Source organism: Bos grunniens, chromosome 2 (genome assembly GCF_055505025.1).
Source record: "Bos grunniens cultivar Pamir isolate PY7600 chromosome 2, Bosgru_T2T1.0, whole genome shotgun sequence".
In the NCBI taxonomy this organism is placed as follows: Eukaryota; Metazoa; Chordata; class Mammalia; order Artiodactyla; family Bovidae; genus Bos; species Bos grunniens.
The window spans coordinates 1,322,254-1,340,249 of record NC_141166.1 but is presented as its reverse complement, the minus strand read 5'-3'; the positions used below and the strand labels follow the sequence as shown (position 1 = coordinate 1,340,249).

Below are 17,996 nucleotides of genomic sequence, written 5' to 3'. Positions count from 1 at the left end.
CCTTTGATATTTGCCATCCTGGAGGGTATGAAGTTAACCTCTCTTTATGTGAATTGATTTAACATTTAATTTCAACTTTACCCTGTTTCTGCACAACAAAGAAGAGATTGAGAAATGAGATTTCTTTCTCCTAGTTCTGTTTCATTTCCCTAAAATCCTGGAGTGACAAAGACAGAAGTTCCCTTAGAAGCTAGAGGGGAGAGATGCTGAGAGGTGAGGGAGGGCACCTCTCACGCTGACAGTCTTACCCCTCACATTCTTGTTGTTCTGTTTCCATGTCCACTCTCCCACTAGACTACAAGCTTCTTGAATGCAGGACCCTGTCCCTGCCTTTCTGGACTCCCGTATTCAGCAGCACAGGGCCTGCTACAGACTAAGTGCTCAGTGAATGAAAGTACATGACTCTGTGTGTGTGTGTATGGGTATTCAGTTGGCTACATCCCAAAGCCAAGGAGTGATTTGGGGATGAGCCACTGTGTTTCCTTTTTCACACTCTGACTCTTTGCATCAGTATGTGCTGAACAACACCTGGGGAAAATAGGGTGTCCCAGGAATAAGGTACCTGAAGAATCTTCCACCTGGGAGAGCATCTGGGACTAGCTCTTAAGAGCTAAACTTTGGGATAGCGTCCACCATCAGCACCAAGTTCCATCACTTCATCTCTGAAAGCCAAGTGTGAAGGCGGCCCACAGTGGCCCCATGTGGCTGCCCCAAGTAGGACACCTTCCTCTCTGAATCTCACAGGGAATGCTCGCTCCGTGTAGCTAGGTCTTACAACATGTTCAGAGCACTTGCCCTTCAGTTCAGCCTAACAGAGATGGGCACTGAGCTACTATAGGCCAGGTGCTGGGTGCTGGGGCCACAGAGATGAGGCCCAGCCAGCTCCTACCTTCATGGAGCTTACAGAGAGGAGGAGACAGAGAAAAAATAAATCATTTGCATTGCGGAGTGAAGTGTTATGATGGAAGAAACTCACAGAGGAGTGTGGGAGCTAAGAAGAGAGACCTCACTCAGCCTGGGGGCAGTCAGGGAAGGCTCCCTGGAAGAGGTTACCTTGACACAATAATCCTTGTGAGGTAGGCGGGGCGAGGATTGTTATCCTCATTGTGTAGTGGAGCCACTGAAGCAGTGACCAGCCCAGGGAAGCTACACTGTCCTCTGGCTGTGGGAGGTCAGACTGTCCTTTGCCTTATTCTCAAACCCCAGTCACATGGCCAGACACGCCTGAAAGGCATTTCGAAACGTCTATTGCCAAGAATAAGAGGGCCTACTGGCTACTCCCAGGTTAACGCCGCTATTTAACAAATTCAATTCAACCCAACAGGCAGAGTGCAGGCTCACACAGAGCCCATCTCATATGGGAGGAGGTGACAGCAGTGCGCAACCTCGCTGTGATTCATCCATCGGCTTTCTGGTAAGTCCAAGGCCAAGGTGGGGGCTTGAGGGGAGCAGTGTTCCTGTGTGGCTTCTAGAACTATGATAGGTCGTTTATCTTTACCTGCTGTGTTTTTCTGCCATCATAAACATTTCCAAGAGAAATTTCCCTGTTTCTCAGATGGAGAGTGTTAGTCGCTCAGTCGTGTCCGACTCTTTGTGACCCCATGGACACCAAACTCCTCTGTCCGTGGGATTCTCCAGGCAAGAATACTAGAGTGGGTTGCCATTCCCTTCTCAAGGGGATCTTCCTGACCCAGAGATCAAAGCCGGGTCTCCCGCATTGCAGGCAGATAGTTTACCATCTGAGCCATGGGGAAACTACTTTAAAAAGGCACTTGGTAACAAAACAATCTTATAAAAGAATAAAGTTGGTGACCTCAGACTTCCCAGTTTCTATACTTAATATGACGGGACAGTAATCAAGACAGTATAGTACTGGTATAAGGATAGACCACGGAACAGTGAAATAGAATGGAAAATTCAGAAATAAACCCTCACATTTATAACCACTTGATTTTTCCCAAAGGGTGCCAAGACAATTTGATAAAGAATAATCTTTTCAACAAACGGTGCGGGAATGAGTTACCTACATTGCACACGCAAAAGAATGAAGTTGGACCCATATCTCACACCATATTCAAAAATTAATTCAAAATGGCTCACAGACCTAAATGTGTGAGCTAAACCATATGCCTCTTAGAGGAAAACATAGACAAATCTTTATGGTCTTGGATTTACGTTATAATACAAAGAATCTAACAGATTCTTAGATATGACACTAAGAGCACAGGCAACAAAAGAGAGCAGTAGGTAAATGAAACTTAAAATTAAGAATGCTTGTTCTTCAAAGGACAGCAAAAGTGAAAGCTCAATTCACATAATTGGAGGAAGATTTTGCAAATTTTGTATCTGACAAAGGACTTGCACCTAGATTATATAGAGTTCTTACCATTCAATAACAAAAAGACAAATAACCCAATTTATAAATGGACAATGAACCTGAATAGACATTTTCCCAAAGAATATACACAAATAACCATAAGCACATGAAAAGGTGACCAACATCATTAGCCATCAGGGGAATGCAAATCAAACCCACAATAAGATACTGCTTTTTACCCGCACCCACTAGAGTGGCCAGAATAAAGCACACACACAGCAAGTGTTGCTGAGGGTGTGGGAGACTGGAGCCCTCAGACATCTTACACTTTGGGGAATGTAGGCTGATGCGACCACTTTGGAAAACAGCATGGTGGTTACTCCAGGGGCTAAACATAGAGTTACCACATGACCCAGCAATTCCTTTCCTAGGTACACACCCAAGAGAAATGAAAAAATATTTTCACACAAAAAAAATTTGTACATAAATGTTCATGGCAGCATTATTCATAATAGCTAAAAAGGGGAAAGAACTCAAATGTCTGTCAACTGATAAATGGAGACATAAAGGGGGAAATTCCTTGGTGGCCTAGTGGTTAGGATTACCAGCTTTCACTGCTGTGGCCCAGGTCCAATCCCTGGTTGGGGAACTAAGACCCTGCAAGCTGCATGACATGGCCAAAAAAAATGTAGTATATTGGCCAAAAAAAGGAACGAAGGGCTGATACAACCCATAAATCAGATGAACCCTGGAAACATCTGCTAAGCCAAAGAAGCCAGTCACTCAGGACCACATATTATATATATGTTAGTCGCTCAGTTATGTCCAACTCCTTGCAAATGGAAGTCTCCAGGTAAGAATACTGGAGTGGGTTGCCATTCCCTTCTCCATGGGATCCTCACCCAGGGATCGAACCCAGATCTCCTGCGTTGCAGGCAGATTCTTTACCTTCTGAGCCACCATGGAAGTATGATTCCGTTTAAATGAAATGTCCAGAATAGCCAAGACTATAGAGACAGAAAGTAGATTGGTGATTGTCTAGGGCTGGGGGTGGGTTGGGGGGATGGAGGTGATGACTAAGGGCTGTGGGCTTTCTTTTGGGGGTGATGAACAATGTTCTAAAATTGGAGTGAGGATTGTCCAATTCTGTGAATACACTAAAAGCCATTGAACTGTACACTTTAAGTGGCTGAGTGGTGTGATGTGTGAATTAAATCTCAATAAAAACGAGCAAGAAAGTGCCTGGGTGTACTGGGCACCCCCTGATTCTATCCTCAGATCCATGCTCTCCTGCTGGGGGCGGGGGCTTCCCCTTCTCATCCAGATTCTCAGGGAAGTTGTAAGCCCCAGACGGGGACAGAGAGGGGGCTGGATTCCCTCTGGAGCTGCTGCCCCCTCAAAACCCAGCCTGTGGAATACTGGGGCCTGAGGATTCTGAGGCTGAGCCTGTGCTTTCTGAGTGGAGACAGTGGACAATGTGGGGTGTGTGTGAGGGGTGTGGAGGGGGCCAGGTTTCTCCCAGATGGGTCATCTACATCTGGGGCAGGAGGGCTCAGAGGAAAGGGGACAGCCTAGGAAGCCTAAGGGAAGAGAAGGGAGGGACCCCAGGGGAAGAGAGAGGGGCTTGCCACGGTGCTGACTCCTCTGTGCCCAGTGAGAGTCTCGGTCCTCGGGGAGACTGGAGCTGCTCCCACGGTGGGGTCCCCTTGTGCAGGGATCCTGTTTGCATTGTGGGATTGGTGAGACTGGAGGGACGGTGGGGAGGGAAGGAGAAGAGAGGGGCATTCGGGTCAACTGCTGTGAGGGGCACGTCCCCAGAGCCCCTGGTGAGAGCCACCGGGACCCCCAGTGTGCTCCCAAGGCCTGATGTTGTGCCAGGCATGGGTACGTCTGGCACACAATTGATGGCAGTGTGGGTGAGTGAGGGAATGAACTGAGCTTCTTTGGAGGCAAGATGATACAGTAGAGAAGCAGTCTTAGGAGTCGCACAGGCCTGGGTTTGAAACCAGCTCCTCTGCAGATTTGCTGTGTAGTGCTGGACAAAGCGCTGGGCCACCCTGAGCCTTGGGATTCACCCTGAACCTCAGTTTGAACCTCAGGTTGGATGGGAAAGGCAGAAGGGGAGAGACTAAGGAAAGCTGTAGAAAAGGATATGCCCAAGGCAAGGAAGGGGAGATTCGGCATACCCTCTAGTGCCACTGGAGACTTCAGGGCCCCACACAGATGTTCCCCACTTCTTGTTCCTTAGTCCCGGGAGGAACAGATCTTTCCTCTACAGCAGTAGCAGCAGCAACTGTGACACTCTCGGGCTCTCTTTAAAGTGCATATTTAGTACATTAAAGACTGTGAGAAATCCTTCAAAAAGAGCCTATTTCATTAAAAAATATATTTACTTACTTGGCTGCCTGGGGTCTTGGTGGGATCCTCACTGTGGCCCGTGGACTCAGCGGCAAAAGCAGGATCAGTGTCGTGGTTCGCAGACTTAGCTGCTCTGCGGCACGTGGGATCTTAGTTCACCAGTCAGGGGTTGAACCTGCGTCCCCTGCACTGCAAGGTGGATTCTTAACCACTGGACCAGCAGGGAAGTCCCAGTCTCTTTCATTTTAACTCAGAACTTCCAGACACGTTTGGCCTCAGAACCTTTTTGTGGTGCCCCTCATGGAGCCAGTATTCTGGAGAACACCTGTTAAGAAATGCTGCTCTACGATACTGGATGCTTGGGGCTGGTGCACTGGGACGACCCAGAGGGATGGTATGGGGAGGAGGGAGGAAGGTTCAGGATGGGGAACACGTGTATGCCTGTGGCGGATTCATTTCGATATATGGCAGAACCAATACAATATTGTAAAGTTTAAAAATTAAAAAAAAAAAAAAAAAAGAAATTCTGCTCTAGAGAAAAGCGTGTGGGTTTGGGGACCCAGCAAGCCACGGTTTGATTCCTGCTCTGTGACCCATCTGGTGTTAGACTTCAGGCAAGTCACTTTGTTTCCCAGAGCCTCCTTTTCTCCTAGAGTCATTGTGAGAACTGGGGAAACTATGTGGGTAAAATATGCGGGGAGGTCCCTGGTCGGGCCATGTGCCCATCCTGTGCCAGGCCTGGCCCTACTTCTTCCCCTAAGCCAGGCTCTCTCCACTATAGACTCTGCCTCTGCTGAAGAGGCAGTTAGGTACTGGGCTTGGTGGAACTTTGACTGGATTTCTTTTCTGGGAACACAGGGTTTGATGCTCCTCACTTGGTACCCTCATCGGCCCTGGCACGATGGACAGCGGGAACACCCAGATGTACGTGGAGGATAGGATCGAGGCGCCAGGGGCCCGGCCAAGCCCTGGCCTGAGGACTGCCAGTGACAGGGCTGGCGATGAGCCCACCACATCAGAAGTGTGCCAGGTAGGGCCTGCCTCTCCACCCGCAGCAGGCGCCTTTCCCTTCCCATGCCCAGGCTTTCTCTCTGACTTCTTTAATCAAGCCTCTACGACAACTGGCACAAAACCCAGTTCAGATTGGACTAGGCAGGAACAAGATCACATCAGCTGTGTAACTGACAGACCTGCCTGTAGACTTCAGGTATGGCTGGATAAAGGTGCTAAATGAGTCTCTCGGCTCTGCCTGCCTCTGTGGCATTCCCAGGCACGCTCTCCCTGCAAAACGGCAAAAATTGCCCTGGCAGCTCCAGGCTTACATCTTCCCATCGTACTTCCTCTGGTTTAACATCCCAAACAAGAGGAGAGCCCCTTTGCAACAGCCGAAGAAAGTCTCCCGTATCAGCGTCATTGGCCCGGGTTGTAGTCACATATTTGTCCCCAAATTAGTCACCATGGCAGGGCAGAGTGGCCTGGATCTCTTTGCATAATGAAGTCAGCAGGGGTACTCTTGAAAGGAGGCAGGAAGGTTCCCATAAAAGAATGTTGGCTTCTGTTTCCAAAAGAGATTTTGGCTGGATGAGGAAAACAAGAATTGTTTACTTGCTCTACAAGTAGAAAGCCTTCCATGGCCCTTACCCTCCCCCTCCCCCATAACCTTTATTCCCCTGACAGCTACTCAGAGTTTCCATCCATGATCTCTGTGCCTTCTTTACTGTGTCCCGAGCTAAAAATGTCACCATAAAAAAGGCAACATTTCTTTGGATTAAGTATACCCCTCTAACTGTAGCCTCTGTTATAAATTACAGCTTCTTGTGGGCCCAGGAAGAGGGCCTAAAATGAGGGGTCTTGGAAGGAGCCTGGAGGAAACATTCAGGGCTTCTGATACCTGCCCATTTGTTTTTCCAACAAGCATAGTCACGAGGTCTCAGTGCTGCCACTTAACCAGCTGTATGATCTTGGGCTTGGCACTGCAGCCCTTGAGCTTCCTGGACTCATGTGTGTCATGCTGAGGATTAAATGGGTTAAATCCCTGGGGGCACCTGGCCCTGGCCCTGCCCCTTGGTAGATGCCCTTAGTGTTGACTCCTAGAGGAATCTTGTATTATAACAACTACTATCAGTTGACTGAGCCAAGTTGCCTGGAGTTTGCTGACTCAGGTAAGGCTTGGAGCTCCCTGGGACTCGCTGGCTCCAGGCCACCCAACTAGGGAGTGATAGACATCAAAACCCAGCGGAAACTGAGGAAGCCTCCCTGGGACTTTGCCAGGGTCTCTCTCTTTTTTTTATCTGGGCTGCCCCTTCTCTCTCTCTTTTTTTTTCTTGGCTGCCCCTTGTGGCTTTCGGGATCTTAGTTCCCTAAGCAGGGACTGAACCCGTGCCCTTGACGTGGAAGCTCAGAGTCTTAACCACTGGACCGCCGGGGAAGGCCCCCCCATGCGCTCCGTCGAGCTCTCCTTGTCAGGATCGCCGTGGCCAAGGTGCCGCTTGGGCTCCAGGTTCCTGTGGCGCCCTTGGTGCTGACTGGGCCCCTCCCCGCCTCATGTCTCTTCCCCGCGTCTTTTCAGCGCCTCTCCGGTGAGGCACCAGGTCTCCTCTCCCTTGAGGCGCAGGGTCTCGCCTCCCGTGAGGTGCAGGGTTTCCTCTCCCGTGAGGCGCGGGGGTCTTCCTTCTCCCGTGAGGCGGGGGTGTCTCCCCACTCCCGTGAGGCGCCGGGTCACCCCCCTCCCGTGGGGCGCCGGGTCACCCCTCTCCCGTGAGGCGCGGGTGTCTCCCCCCTCCCGTGAGGCGCGGGGGTCTTCCTTCTCCCGTGAGGCGCGGGGGTCTCCCCCCTCCCGTGAGGCGCGGGGGTCTTCCTTCTCCCGTGAGGCGCGGGGGTCTCCCCCCTCCCGTGAGGAGTGGGGGTCTGCTCCACCCCCGTGAGGCGCCGGGTCTCCCCTCTCCCATGAGGCGCTGGGTCTCCCCTCTCGTGAGGCGCAGGGTTTCCTCTCCCGTGAGGCGCGGGGTCTCCCCCCTCCCGTGAGGCGCCGGGTCTCCCCCCTCCCGAGAGGCGCGGGGGTCTCCCCTCTCAGAATGACCCATTCCTTGAGCCCGGGCCGTGGGCATCTTTGTTCTAGGCTGTGTTTCCAGATGCTGAAGCGATGGACAGTGGCCCGCAGCCCGCACCAGCCCTGGGAGCTCTGGAGACCGGGCCCGGACACAGAGACGCGTCAGAGGAGGGCTTTCCGCAACTCAGTCCCCAGGAGCAGAAGCCTCCGGCAGGACCAGGGTGAGCTGGGGGCTTCCCAGAGAGCAGGTCCAGGAGGGAAGCCCAATGTGGCCCACCGGTGGGGAGAGAGAGGGGAGGGAACCCCGGACTAAGGTGGATCTGCCCACTCACCACTCCTGTACTTTTTTCCGGAGCGCGACTCACACTGAATAATCATGTGTGCCGGTTTTTTGTCTGAGCTCCCCCACTAGGCCACAAGTTTCTGTGACGTGTGGTGTTCAAGAGGCATTTTTGTGTCTTGTTTAACTTTAAAAATCCCTCAGGGAATATGTATTGCCCCTCTACTACATGCCTCGAACTCTGTTAAAAAACTGCTTTTCAGTTCAGTTCAGTCGGTCAGTCGTGTTTGACTCCTTGTGACCCCATGAATTGCAGCACACCAGGCCTCCCACTCCAGTGCTCTTGCCTGGAAAATCCCATGGACTGCTGAGCCTGGTAGGCTGCAGTCCATGGGGTTGCTAAGAGTCAGACACGACTGAGTGACTTCACTTTCACTTTTCACTTTCATGCATTGGAGAAGGAAATGGAAACCCACTCCAGTATTCTTGCCTGGAGAATCCCAGGGACAGGGGAGCCTGGTGGCCTGCCGTCTGTTGGGTTGCACAGAGTCGGACACGACTGAAGTGACTTAGCAGCAGCAGCAGGCCCCCCTATCCATCACCAACTCCCAGAGTTTGCTCAAACTTATGTCCATTGAGTCAGTGATGCCATCCAGCCATCTCATTCTCTGTCGTCCCCTTCTCCTCCTGCCCCCAATCCCTTCCAGCATTAGAGTCTTTTTCAATGAGTCAGCTCTTCGCATCACGTGGCCAAAGTATTGGAGTTTCAGCTTTAGCATGAGTCCTTCCAAAGAACACCCAGGACTGATCTCCTTTAGGATGGACTGGTTGGATCTCGTTGCAGTCCAAGGGACTCTCAAGAGTCTTCTCTAACACCACAGTTCAAAAGCATCAATTCTTTGGCATTCAGCTTTCTTCACAGTCTAACTTTCACATCCATACATGACCACATCCAACCATAGCCTTGACTAGATGGACCTTTGTTGGCAAAGAAATGTCTCTGCTTTTGAATATGCTGTCTAGGTTGGTCATAACTTTCCTTCCAAGGAGTAAGTGTCTTTTAATTTCATGGCTGCAGTCACCATCTGCAGCGATTTTGGAGCTCCCCAAAATAAAGTCTGACACTGTTTCCACTGTTTACCCATCTATTTTCCTTTTAACCTCATGTATTTCTAGAAATATACCCTAAGGAAAGAAATGAAGATTCAGGCAAAGTTTTATGTGCAAAGATTTCTCCTGGCACCTTATTTTAAAGGCTAAAAAATTTTAAAATGTCCGTGTGTACTGTTGTTTAGTCACTCATTCCTGTCTGACCCTTTGTCACCCCATAGACTGTAGTTTGCCAGGCTCCCTTGTCCATGGAATTCTCCAGGCAAGAATACTGGAGTGGTTTGCCATTGCCTTCTCCAGGGAATCTTACCAGCCCAGGGATAGAACCTGCACTGGCAGGCGGATTCTACCGCTGAGCCACCACGGAAGCACCCCAGTGTGTGCTCAATGCCCACAATAGGGGGATAGTTAAGCAAATTATGATTATCTATAAAATAGAGAATTTTATGCTTTCATTAAAAAACATGTTTATGAAAGATTTGGGGCATGGGAAAAATTTAGATTATACTGTTAATTGAAAAAATATTGCAGAATTATATACACAATATAACTGAAAGTATACAATTATTGGAAGATGATTTTAAACTAATCCCCATTGAAAGTATGTATGTATGTCCTTAAGGAAGAAGCCTGGAGGAAATACTCCATAATATTAAAGTGAGATCAGATCGACGCAGATTCAAATCCAGACATGTCAACTTTAGCTTAATGATCCAAGGCTCAAGTCTTCCCCACCACTATGCATTCCAGTTCTCCTTGATTTTTCTTTTTTTCTAAAAAGCACTAAGTAATAATGAAAATATTAAATCCTAACTCTCTTAAACATTGACATCAAAGTGTTTGTGGTTGGAGGAATTCATGTTAGTCCTTCATTCTTTCTCCCAGGCATTAAGCATGCACCTATGGTGTGCCTAGTCCCGTGTGGGCACCGTGAAGACGCAGAAGAATATAAAACCCTGCCCCCAGTTTGGGAGCTGAAGTGTCCCTTTGTCTGTTCTCTCCAGGACAAAGCTGTCATCTTGGGTCCCCCAGGAAGGGCGCAGGGAGCTGCAAGCACACCAGGATCTGGCCACGCCAGGAAGTGAGCTGGGGGTGCCCCTCAACGGGGTCCCTGTGACACAGGAAGGGCTGCAGCAGCAGGGCTCAGGGAAAGAGACTGAGGACCAACAGGGGAGCCAGCGGAACCCAGAGCCAGTGGAGGGTCAGGGCCCTGAGAGTCGCCAGGTAATGTCCACAGAATCCCAGGCAGGAGGGGTTGGAATGCCCGACTCGCAGGGGTGGTGAGGGAGCAGGGAACTGTTAGAGGCAGGGAGCAGGTGGGGCTTCTGGGTAAAATTGAAAACAGGACACGCTGGGTTTAACAAGGCCCAATTTTTTTTTTCTTATGCTAGAATGTTCTAGCAGCTGTTTCTTAGCTGCTGAGCTCTGTGGGACCCTTCAAGAGGTGGTTAGAGTATGGTACCTTTTCCAAACTGATTTGACTATAAAATATCTTTTAATTTATTTTTTATTTTAAGGTTTAGGTTTTTTAAAAAAAAAAAAAACAGCTTTATAAGGTACAATTGATACACAGTTGTACATACTTCAAGTGTATACTTTATTGTTTTGGATACATGTGCACACCCACAAAACCATCACTGCAATCAAGAAAATGAACACATCTGTCATTCCCCCCAAAAAAAGTTTTCTGTCCCCTTTGTCATCGGTTCTCCCATTCTTTCCAAGCCCCAGGTAACAACTAATCTGTGTTCTGCAGCTGTGAATTTGTATTTCCCAGAATTTTCCATAAATGGAAACATAAGTATCCATTCTTTTTGTCTTGCTTCTTTCACTTAGCATGAGTATTTTGAGACTCAGCTACGTTATTGTGTAGACCAATACTTTATTCTTTTTGCTGCTGAGTATTATTCCAGTGTATGGATAGGTCACGATTTCTTGTCCTACTTTACAACACAGGGAACTATGTTCAATAACTTGTGATAAACCACAATGGAAAAGAATATGAAAAAGAGTGTGTATATATATATCATTGAATCACTTTGCTGTTCTGTGGAAATTAACAAACAAAACTCGATTTCTTCATTCTTTCACCTATTGATGGACACTTGGTTTGTTTCAACTTTTTGACTATTACAAATAAGACATAGAAACATTCATGTCTGTGTGTACAGATACTTTCATTTCTTTTGGGAAAATAAATGCCCAGGAGTAGAATGGATCATATGGTATTTGTATGTTTAATTTATTAATAAACTGCCAAACTTTTCTCTAAAGTGGTTGTACCATTTTACATCCCATCAGCGATGTATGAGAATTCCACTTCTTCCATATCTTCCCCCAAACTTGGTATGGTCTGTTTTTAATTCTAAGCATTCTAATAAGCGTGTAGTAGAATCTCACTGTGGTCTTTATTTTCTTTTCCAAATGACTAAACATGTCAAGCATCTTTTCATGTGTTTATAGGCACATATTATGTATCTTTGGAGAAATGTCTATTCAAATACTTTGCGCATCATTTTAATTGAATAGTCAACTGTCTTTTCCATTCTCTCAATGGTGACTTTCAAAGAACAGAAGTCTTAATTTTGATGAAGTCTAGTTGATCATTTTTTTCTTTATGGCTGTGCTTTTGGTGTTACTTCTTAGAAATCTTTACTTAACCTGAAGTCACATACGATTTTATCCTATGTTTTCTCCAAGAAGTTTTGTTATTTTAGGTTTAACACTTAGGTTTATGATCCAGCTTGAGTTAATTTTTGTATGTGGTCTGAGTGTTGGATTGAGGCTCATTTCTTGCATATGGCTGTCCAGTCATCCCAGCACCATTTGTTGGAGACTCTCCTTTCTCTGGAGCTTGCCTCGTGGCTCAGATGGTGAAGAATCTGCCTGCAATGTAGGAGACCTGAGTTCGATCCCTGGGTTGGGAAGATCCCCTGGAGAAGGGAAAGGCTGCCCACTCCAGTATTCTGGCCTGGAGAATTCCATGGATTGTATAGTCCGTGGGTACACAAAGAGTCGGACATGACTGAGCAACTTTCACTTTGACTTTCCCCAACCAGGGATTGAGCCCACCATGCCCCTTGCAGTGGAAGCATGGAGTCTTAACCCTTGGACCACCAGGGAAGGCCCACACATTGTCTTGACTATAGCAACTTATTAAAGTCTTGAAATCAGTTAATGTAAAAATCTCTTTTGTAGGGAGTACCATGCAGGATTCTTGTTCTTTGAAACACCCCTTGAGAAATCCCATTTAAAGAGGATTGTGTCAGAGACTTCCCTGGTGGTCCAGTGGTTAAGACTCCGTGCTTCTCTGCAGGGGGTATGGGTTAGATTCCTGGTCTGGGAACTAAGATCTCACATGCCATGCAGTGTGGCAAATAAACACACAAAACGGACAGAGGATGGCCTCGCTCTCCCCAGGCTCCCACTCTGCCTGCACAGAGAGGCGTGGATCACGGACAGAGGATGGCCTCGCTCTCCCCAGGCTCCCACTCTGCTGCACAGAGAGGCGTGGATCACGGCTTTGGGAAGCCATGCCTCCTCTGGACCTCAGTTTCCTCAGTCCTCAAAGTGGAGGAATTGACCCCTGCTTAGGGAACCTGCTAGGCGTGCCAGGAGAGCTCAGTAAGGTAATGCTTGCAGTGCTTGGACCAGAGTAACTGTTTGTCAGCTGGTCTCTGGGTGAGTTTTGAGGGTCACCTCAGAGCCAGGATGGGGCTCCCTGTCTTGACGTCTTGGTTCTTGGCAGGACCCAGAGGGTGAGCCCATCCCAGGTCGCCTGGCAGCCAGTGAGTCAGACACAGTGCAGCCAACAGAGCCTTATTGCACCTTGGACAGCTGTGAACAGCAACTGGAGGACAAGCCCCCCAAGGAGGTGGACACCCCACCCATCGGGCCACAGAGGGCTCTGCCAGAGCCTGGCCCAGGGGGATGTGAGGACAGTTCCCAGGAAGAAGTGTCCCTAATGCCTACGGCAACTCTGGAGGAAAAGACAGTTCACACTGCCCCGCCACCCAGGCCACGATCTGACACACCCAAAGCAAGGTAAGGCACCCCACCCCTCCCTGACCCCAACAAGACTGCTCTTCTGCTAGTTCTAGAGGAGGTGACTTCTAGTCCTGACAGCTCTTGAAACGATGTAAGACCTTGGTCAAGCCATGCCCCCCGAACCCCTGTTTCCCCATCTGTATAGTAGCTCTAGTACAGAATTCTTTGCCCCATGGGCCCATTCTTCACCGGCCAAGTCCCCACAAGGGATGTGGAAGAATGAGGAGCGCCTCTGAGAGCAGAAGCCCAGGGGTGAAACTGCAGCGGTGGATCTGAGTTTCCTGGGGCTGAGAGAAGGCCTTGCAAGGGTGAGCCTTGAGCTGCACCCCCCCTCACCTGGGGGTTCTCCCTTGTTTAGAGACGAGGCTGTGGAGATCCAGCCAACACTGGGGCCTGCTCGTCCACCTGTAAGTAGAACCACAGTGGGGAAGGGAACGGGGCGGGGGGAGATCAGGACGAGGAGGGAAGAGGCAGAATGGGGCAGTATTCACAAACTGGGGAAGGTGTGAGTCCGTGCCTGCGTGTTTCCATGGGTGTACACACATGTGTGTGTGTTTGCACATGTGCATGTGTGTGCCCACATGTGTGTATCTTGGTTGCGAGTCAAGGCTGCTCTTACAACTTTGGAGCCCCCAAATTCACCCCAGGCCACAGTGGTTTTTTCCACATTGGCACGGATCTCTGTCGGCCAGCTGCTCAGTCACAGCACACAACCCAAAGCTTCCCTGAATGCCTGGGAGACTCCCATCCCCTCCCAAGTCATCCCCACATCCAACAGCTTTCTCACTTCCTAGTTCTTTGATTTGATTGGGCAACCTGTGAACAGTTATCATCTGCCTGGTGGAAAGGCAGGTTGGAGAAAGAGGAATCAAAAGAGCTTTTAGGAAATAAAATTTACAAAAATATTGAACCACTGTGTTGTACACTTGAAACTAATATCGTAAATTGACTTTGAAAGTGAAAGTGTTAGTCAGTTGTGTACGACTCTTTGCAACGCCCTGGACTGTAGGCTGCCAGGCTCTTCTGTCCATGGAATTCCCCAGGGTAGAATCCTGGAGTTGGTTGCCATTCCCTTCTTCAGGGGATATTCCTGACCCAAGGATTGGACCTGGGTCTCCTGCACTGCAGGCAGATTCTAAGCCCAGATTCGATCTAAGCCCAGAGATTTTTTTTTTTAAAGAGGCTTTCAGTCTGGGCCCGAGTGACACTAGTGAAGGAACAGACAGAAAGAGCCCCAGGTCCTGCTTTGGTCATGCTCTGGGCAAACAGGAAGAAATACCGGGAGGGTGTATGGAGTTAGGAAGGAGAGAGAGGTCAGGATGGGAGACGTAAATGTGAGGAAAACAGGGGTAACATCTAGGAGACTGTATGGAGCAGGAAGGCATCTGAGGACAGACCACTGGTCTCCACCACATTCAGAAATGGAGGGACTTTTCTCGTTGTCCAGTGGTTAAGATTCTGTGCTTCCGATGCAGGGCACATGGGTTCAGTCTCTGGTCAGGGAAGTGTTCCGCAGAGACAGGCGCAGCCAGTCTTTCGAGGCATTCTGCTCGAAAGGCAGGGCGGAGAACCGGGTGGCACTGAAAGGCTGTGTAGTGCGGGCGTTGTTTCTTTCCGGCTGCGCTGGGTTTTTGTCTCTTCGCTGCAGCGCGTGGACTTTGTCTAGGTGCAGAGCACAGGCCCGACGGACACAGAACCCCCTAGGCTGTGCAGTTGTGTCCACGGGCTCAGTTGCCCCACAGCTTGTGGGGATCTCAGTTCCCCAGCCAGGAACTGAAGCCATGTCCCCTGTATTGGAACGCAGATTCTTTTTTTAGTTTTTAATGGAAAGCGGATTCCTAACCACTGGACCACCAAGGAAGCCCTGAGAGTTTTTCTTTTAGAGAAGGAAGATAAGAGGCTCTCTGGTCCTGTGGTTAAGACGCCACGCTCCTAATGTGGGGGACACAGGTTCAATCCCTGGTCGGGAGCTCAGATCCTGCTTGCCACAGGGCGCAGCTTAAAAACCTTAAAGTAATAATAATTAAATAATTTTAAATTAAAGAAGGAAAATAATATAGTGTGTTTACATGCTGATGGGAGTAATCTGGTGGAGAGGGCAGTGCTGATACTTTAGGTTGAGCAGGTGTGTGGTGACAGCTCCATCTTTGAACAGGAGAAAGGGCCGGGCTGGAGCCTGCCTGGGGCCGCCTGGGTGGAGGCAGGCAGGGGACAGCTCACCCCTCTCTAGGAGAGACAGACCTAGGAGGTGCTGGATTTGCTGAACACGTGAATGGGAATCTACTGAGCGCCTGCCAAGTGGGAGTAGGCTGCTGTGTTGATAGGACAAAGAGGCAGGTGCGGTCCTGCCCTCAGGGAGCGTGCTTCCAGGGAGGGCAAGCAGCGAGCTGGACAGGCTGCGCTGACTGCAGAGGAGGAAAGAAGCACCACTCAAGAGCACAGCTCGGAGAGCTGGGACGAGGCCCAGGTCGGGGGTCGAGGAGGACGTGCGGAAGGGGTCTAGAATATGCTGGAGAGATGTGGGTTCCCCGGGACCCAGAGGAGAAGGAGAGGCTGAGGGTGCCCTGGGGTGGGTGGCCGCGAGCAGCTCGCGGGACCGTCCGGCTGCTGGAGGCCTCACGCATCGCCTGCCCGTCCCGTCCCCAGGAGGCGGTGGACACGGGAGCGAGGGGGCTGGACCCCACACAGAAGCAGCCTCAGGAGCCCGCGGCGGCCACGGGCGCCCGGGATCCCGGCAGCGCCCGGCCCGGCTTCATGAGGCGCCTGCTGGAGGTAGAGGAGGAGGAGGCCGCGCTTCGGAGGGCCGCCAAGGCCCGCGCCCTGCCAGGCCGGAGGTGCCCCCGGGCCCTGGGTCCCGTGCCCGCCCCTGCCCCCAGCCTGCCTCCGCCCCTGCCTGCGGCCCAGGCCCCAGCCTCCGCCTCCGCCCGGGCCTGGGCCCGGCCGCCCGTCCCCGCGCCAGTCCCCGCCCCTGCGGGGACGCCTGGCCCTGCTCCAGGGCCCGCTGCTGTCCTGCCGGTGCCCGCGTCGGATCTGGCCTGGAGAAGGACAGAACTTCTGAGCCACAGCCGGGAGAGGAGCCTGAAGGCACGGTAGGAGCCACCCCAGAAAGCGTCGGGATCCGAGCGCGGCCCCATGGCCCTCACATCCCCTCCAGACTCCCGTCCCGGCGTCGCGCCCATCTGCCCCTCCTGTGTGTCCCCTGCCTCTCCCGGCTCTCTGTCTCTCACACTGAAGCCCCTTCCTCATTGCCAACCCTGCTTCTCTTTCTAACCCGTCTAGACGCCTCTCACCTCTGCCTTGCTCCCTCGGGTCACTCAAAGACTCCTGTGACCTCTCAAAGCCTCCCCAGGGCCCCTCCTATGACCCCCCTGCCCTGGCTGCCCCCTCACACCCCCAGCTTTCGGGGTCCGGGGCGGGGGTGGGCAGCCGGATGTGCCCTGGGCCCGGCTCTGTCCTCTGCAGGCAGGAGCTGGAGGAGCGCTGCCTCCTGAATGTGTGTCAGACCTGGGAGGAGAGGGCCGAGGAGCACCTCACCATGAAGCAGGAGGAAGGTGAGGGCGGGCCTTCCCCGGGGGCGGGGTGGGGGGGAGGGCTCTCAGTGCCCTCGGTACTCCGGCTGGCGGGTCTGGGTTGGATACTGGCCAGCGATCACTCCGCGGCCCTGTGTCCGTCCCATCCTGCGCTGTGCTGGCGGCGCGGCGAAGGGCAGGCGGCTGACCAGAGCCCTCTTCCCTCTTCTCTTCCCGAGGGTCTCTGAACGAACGGAGCAAGCAGTCTGAGCCCCAGACAGGGCCAGGGGGGCCCTTCTGCCTTTCCTGAATACACTCTTTGGCTCCCCAGGGCCGGATCCTTGCAGTTCACTCTTTTTAAAAAAATGTTGTTCCTTGGTCTTAGTTGCAGGATCTGTTGGGCTAGGCAGGATCTTTTACTTCGGCGCACGCACTCGAGTTGTGGGGCGAGGACTCCGGTATACGTGGGCTTGAGTACTTCAGTGTGTGCACTTAGCTGTGCCCTGGCATTTGGAATCTTAGTTCCCTGACTAGGGATCAAACTCCCGGCCCCTGTATTGCCAGGTGGATTCTTAACCACTGGGCCCCCAAGGAAGTCCCTTGCTCCTTTCAGCTTTAAAGCTCTCTACTCTTTCTGGAGGGCTTTTCTAAGTCCAGCACCCATTGCCCCACCGCCTTGAGCCGAGTTCAGGGACAACATGACACACTGGCATAGAAACCCAGCATCCTCCCAGGACTTTCAGCCCGCCTGGTGGGGAAAGAGCTGGCTACCTGCTCTGATGGCCCAACCACCCTGATTTGAGATGATCTTAAATGAGGGCTGTTCTGTTTATCTCCTTTTTCAGGCTGCCTGCCTGCGGCAGCTCACCACTCACTCCAACCCTAAGCCCAGCCCTACCTCTTCCCCACATTTCAGTTCTGTGTGTCAGAGTTACAAGGCCTATGATGTCCCAAGTGCTGAATTAATACAGCCTCTCTGGGAGAGTGTCTTGTTCTGTCCCTCTTGTTCAGTTGCCAAGTCATGTCCAACTCTGCAACCCTATGTATTGCAGCATGCCAGGCTTCCCTGTACATCACTAACTCCTGGAGCTTACTCAAACTCATGTCCATTGAGTCAGTGATGCAATCCAAACATCTCATCCTCTGTCACCCCCTTCTCCTCCCACCTTCAATCTTTCCCAGCATCAGGGTCTTTTCTAATGAGTCAGCTCTTTGCATCAGGTAGCCAAAGTATTGGAGCTTTAGCATCATTCCTTCCAGTGAATATTCAGGGGTGATTTCCTTTAGGATAGACTGGTTTGATCTCCTTGCCGTCCAAGGGACTCT

General features: G+C 51.1%; 1 protein-coding gene across 2 annotated transcripts in view; it reads left to right on the top strand.

Annotated features, from left to right (window-relative positions):
- The first annotated feature begins 1,103 nt into the window (after positions 1 to 1,103).
- SPATA21 (spermatogenesis associated 21) overlaps positions 1,104 to 17,996 on the top strand; it is a 42,107-nt gene continuing 25,214 nt past the window's right edge. Inside the window, exons 1-8 of one of the 2 annotated variants that reach the window (XM_086324937.1) lie at positions 1,104 to 1,414; positions 5,534 to 5,705; positions 7,794 to 7,945; positions 10,119 to 10,338; positions 12,863 to 13,158; positions 13,520 to 13,568; positions 15,808 to 16,250; positions 16,624 to 16,712. In XM_086324937.1, the coding sequence (XP_086181063.1) occupies positions 5,577 to 5,705; positions 7,794 to 7,945; positions 10,119 to 10,338; positions 12,863 to 13,158; positions 13,520 to 13,568; positions 15,808 to 16,250; positions 16,624 to 16,712 (1,378 nt within the window). In that variant the 5' untranslated portion in view covers positions 1,104 to 1,414; positions 5,534 to 5,576. Of the gene's footprint in view, positions 1,415 to 5,533; positions 5,706 to 7,793; positions 7,946 to 10,118; positions 10,339 to 12,862; positions 13,159 to 13,519; positions 13,569 to 15,646; positions 16,251 to 16,623; positions 16,713 to 17,996 lie in introns of those variants that run through there. The other variant, XM_086324927.1, reaches the window with a different exon arrangement.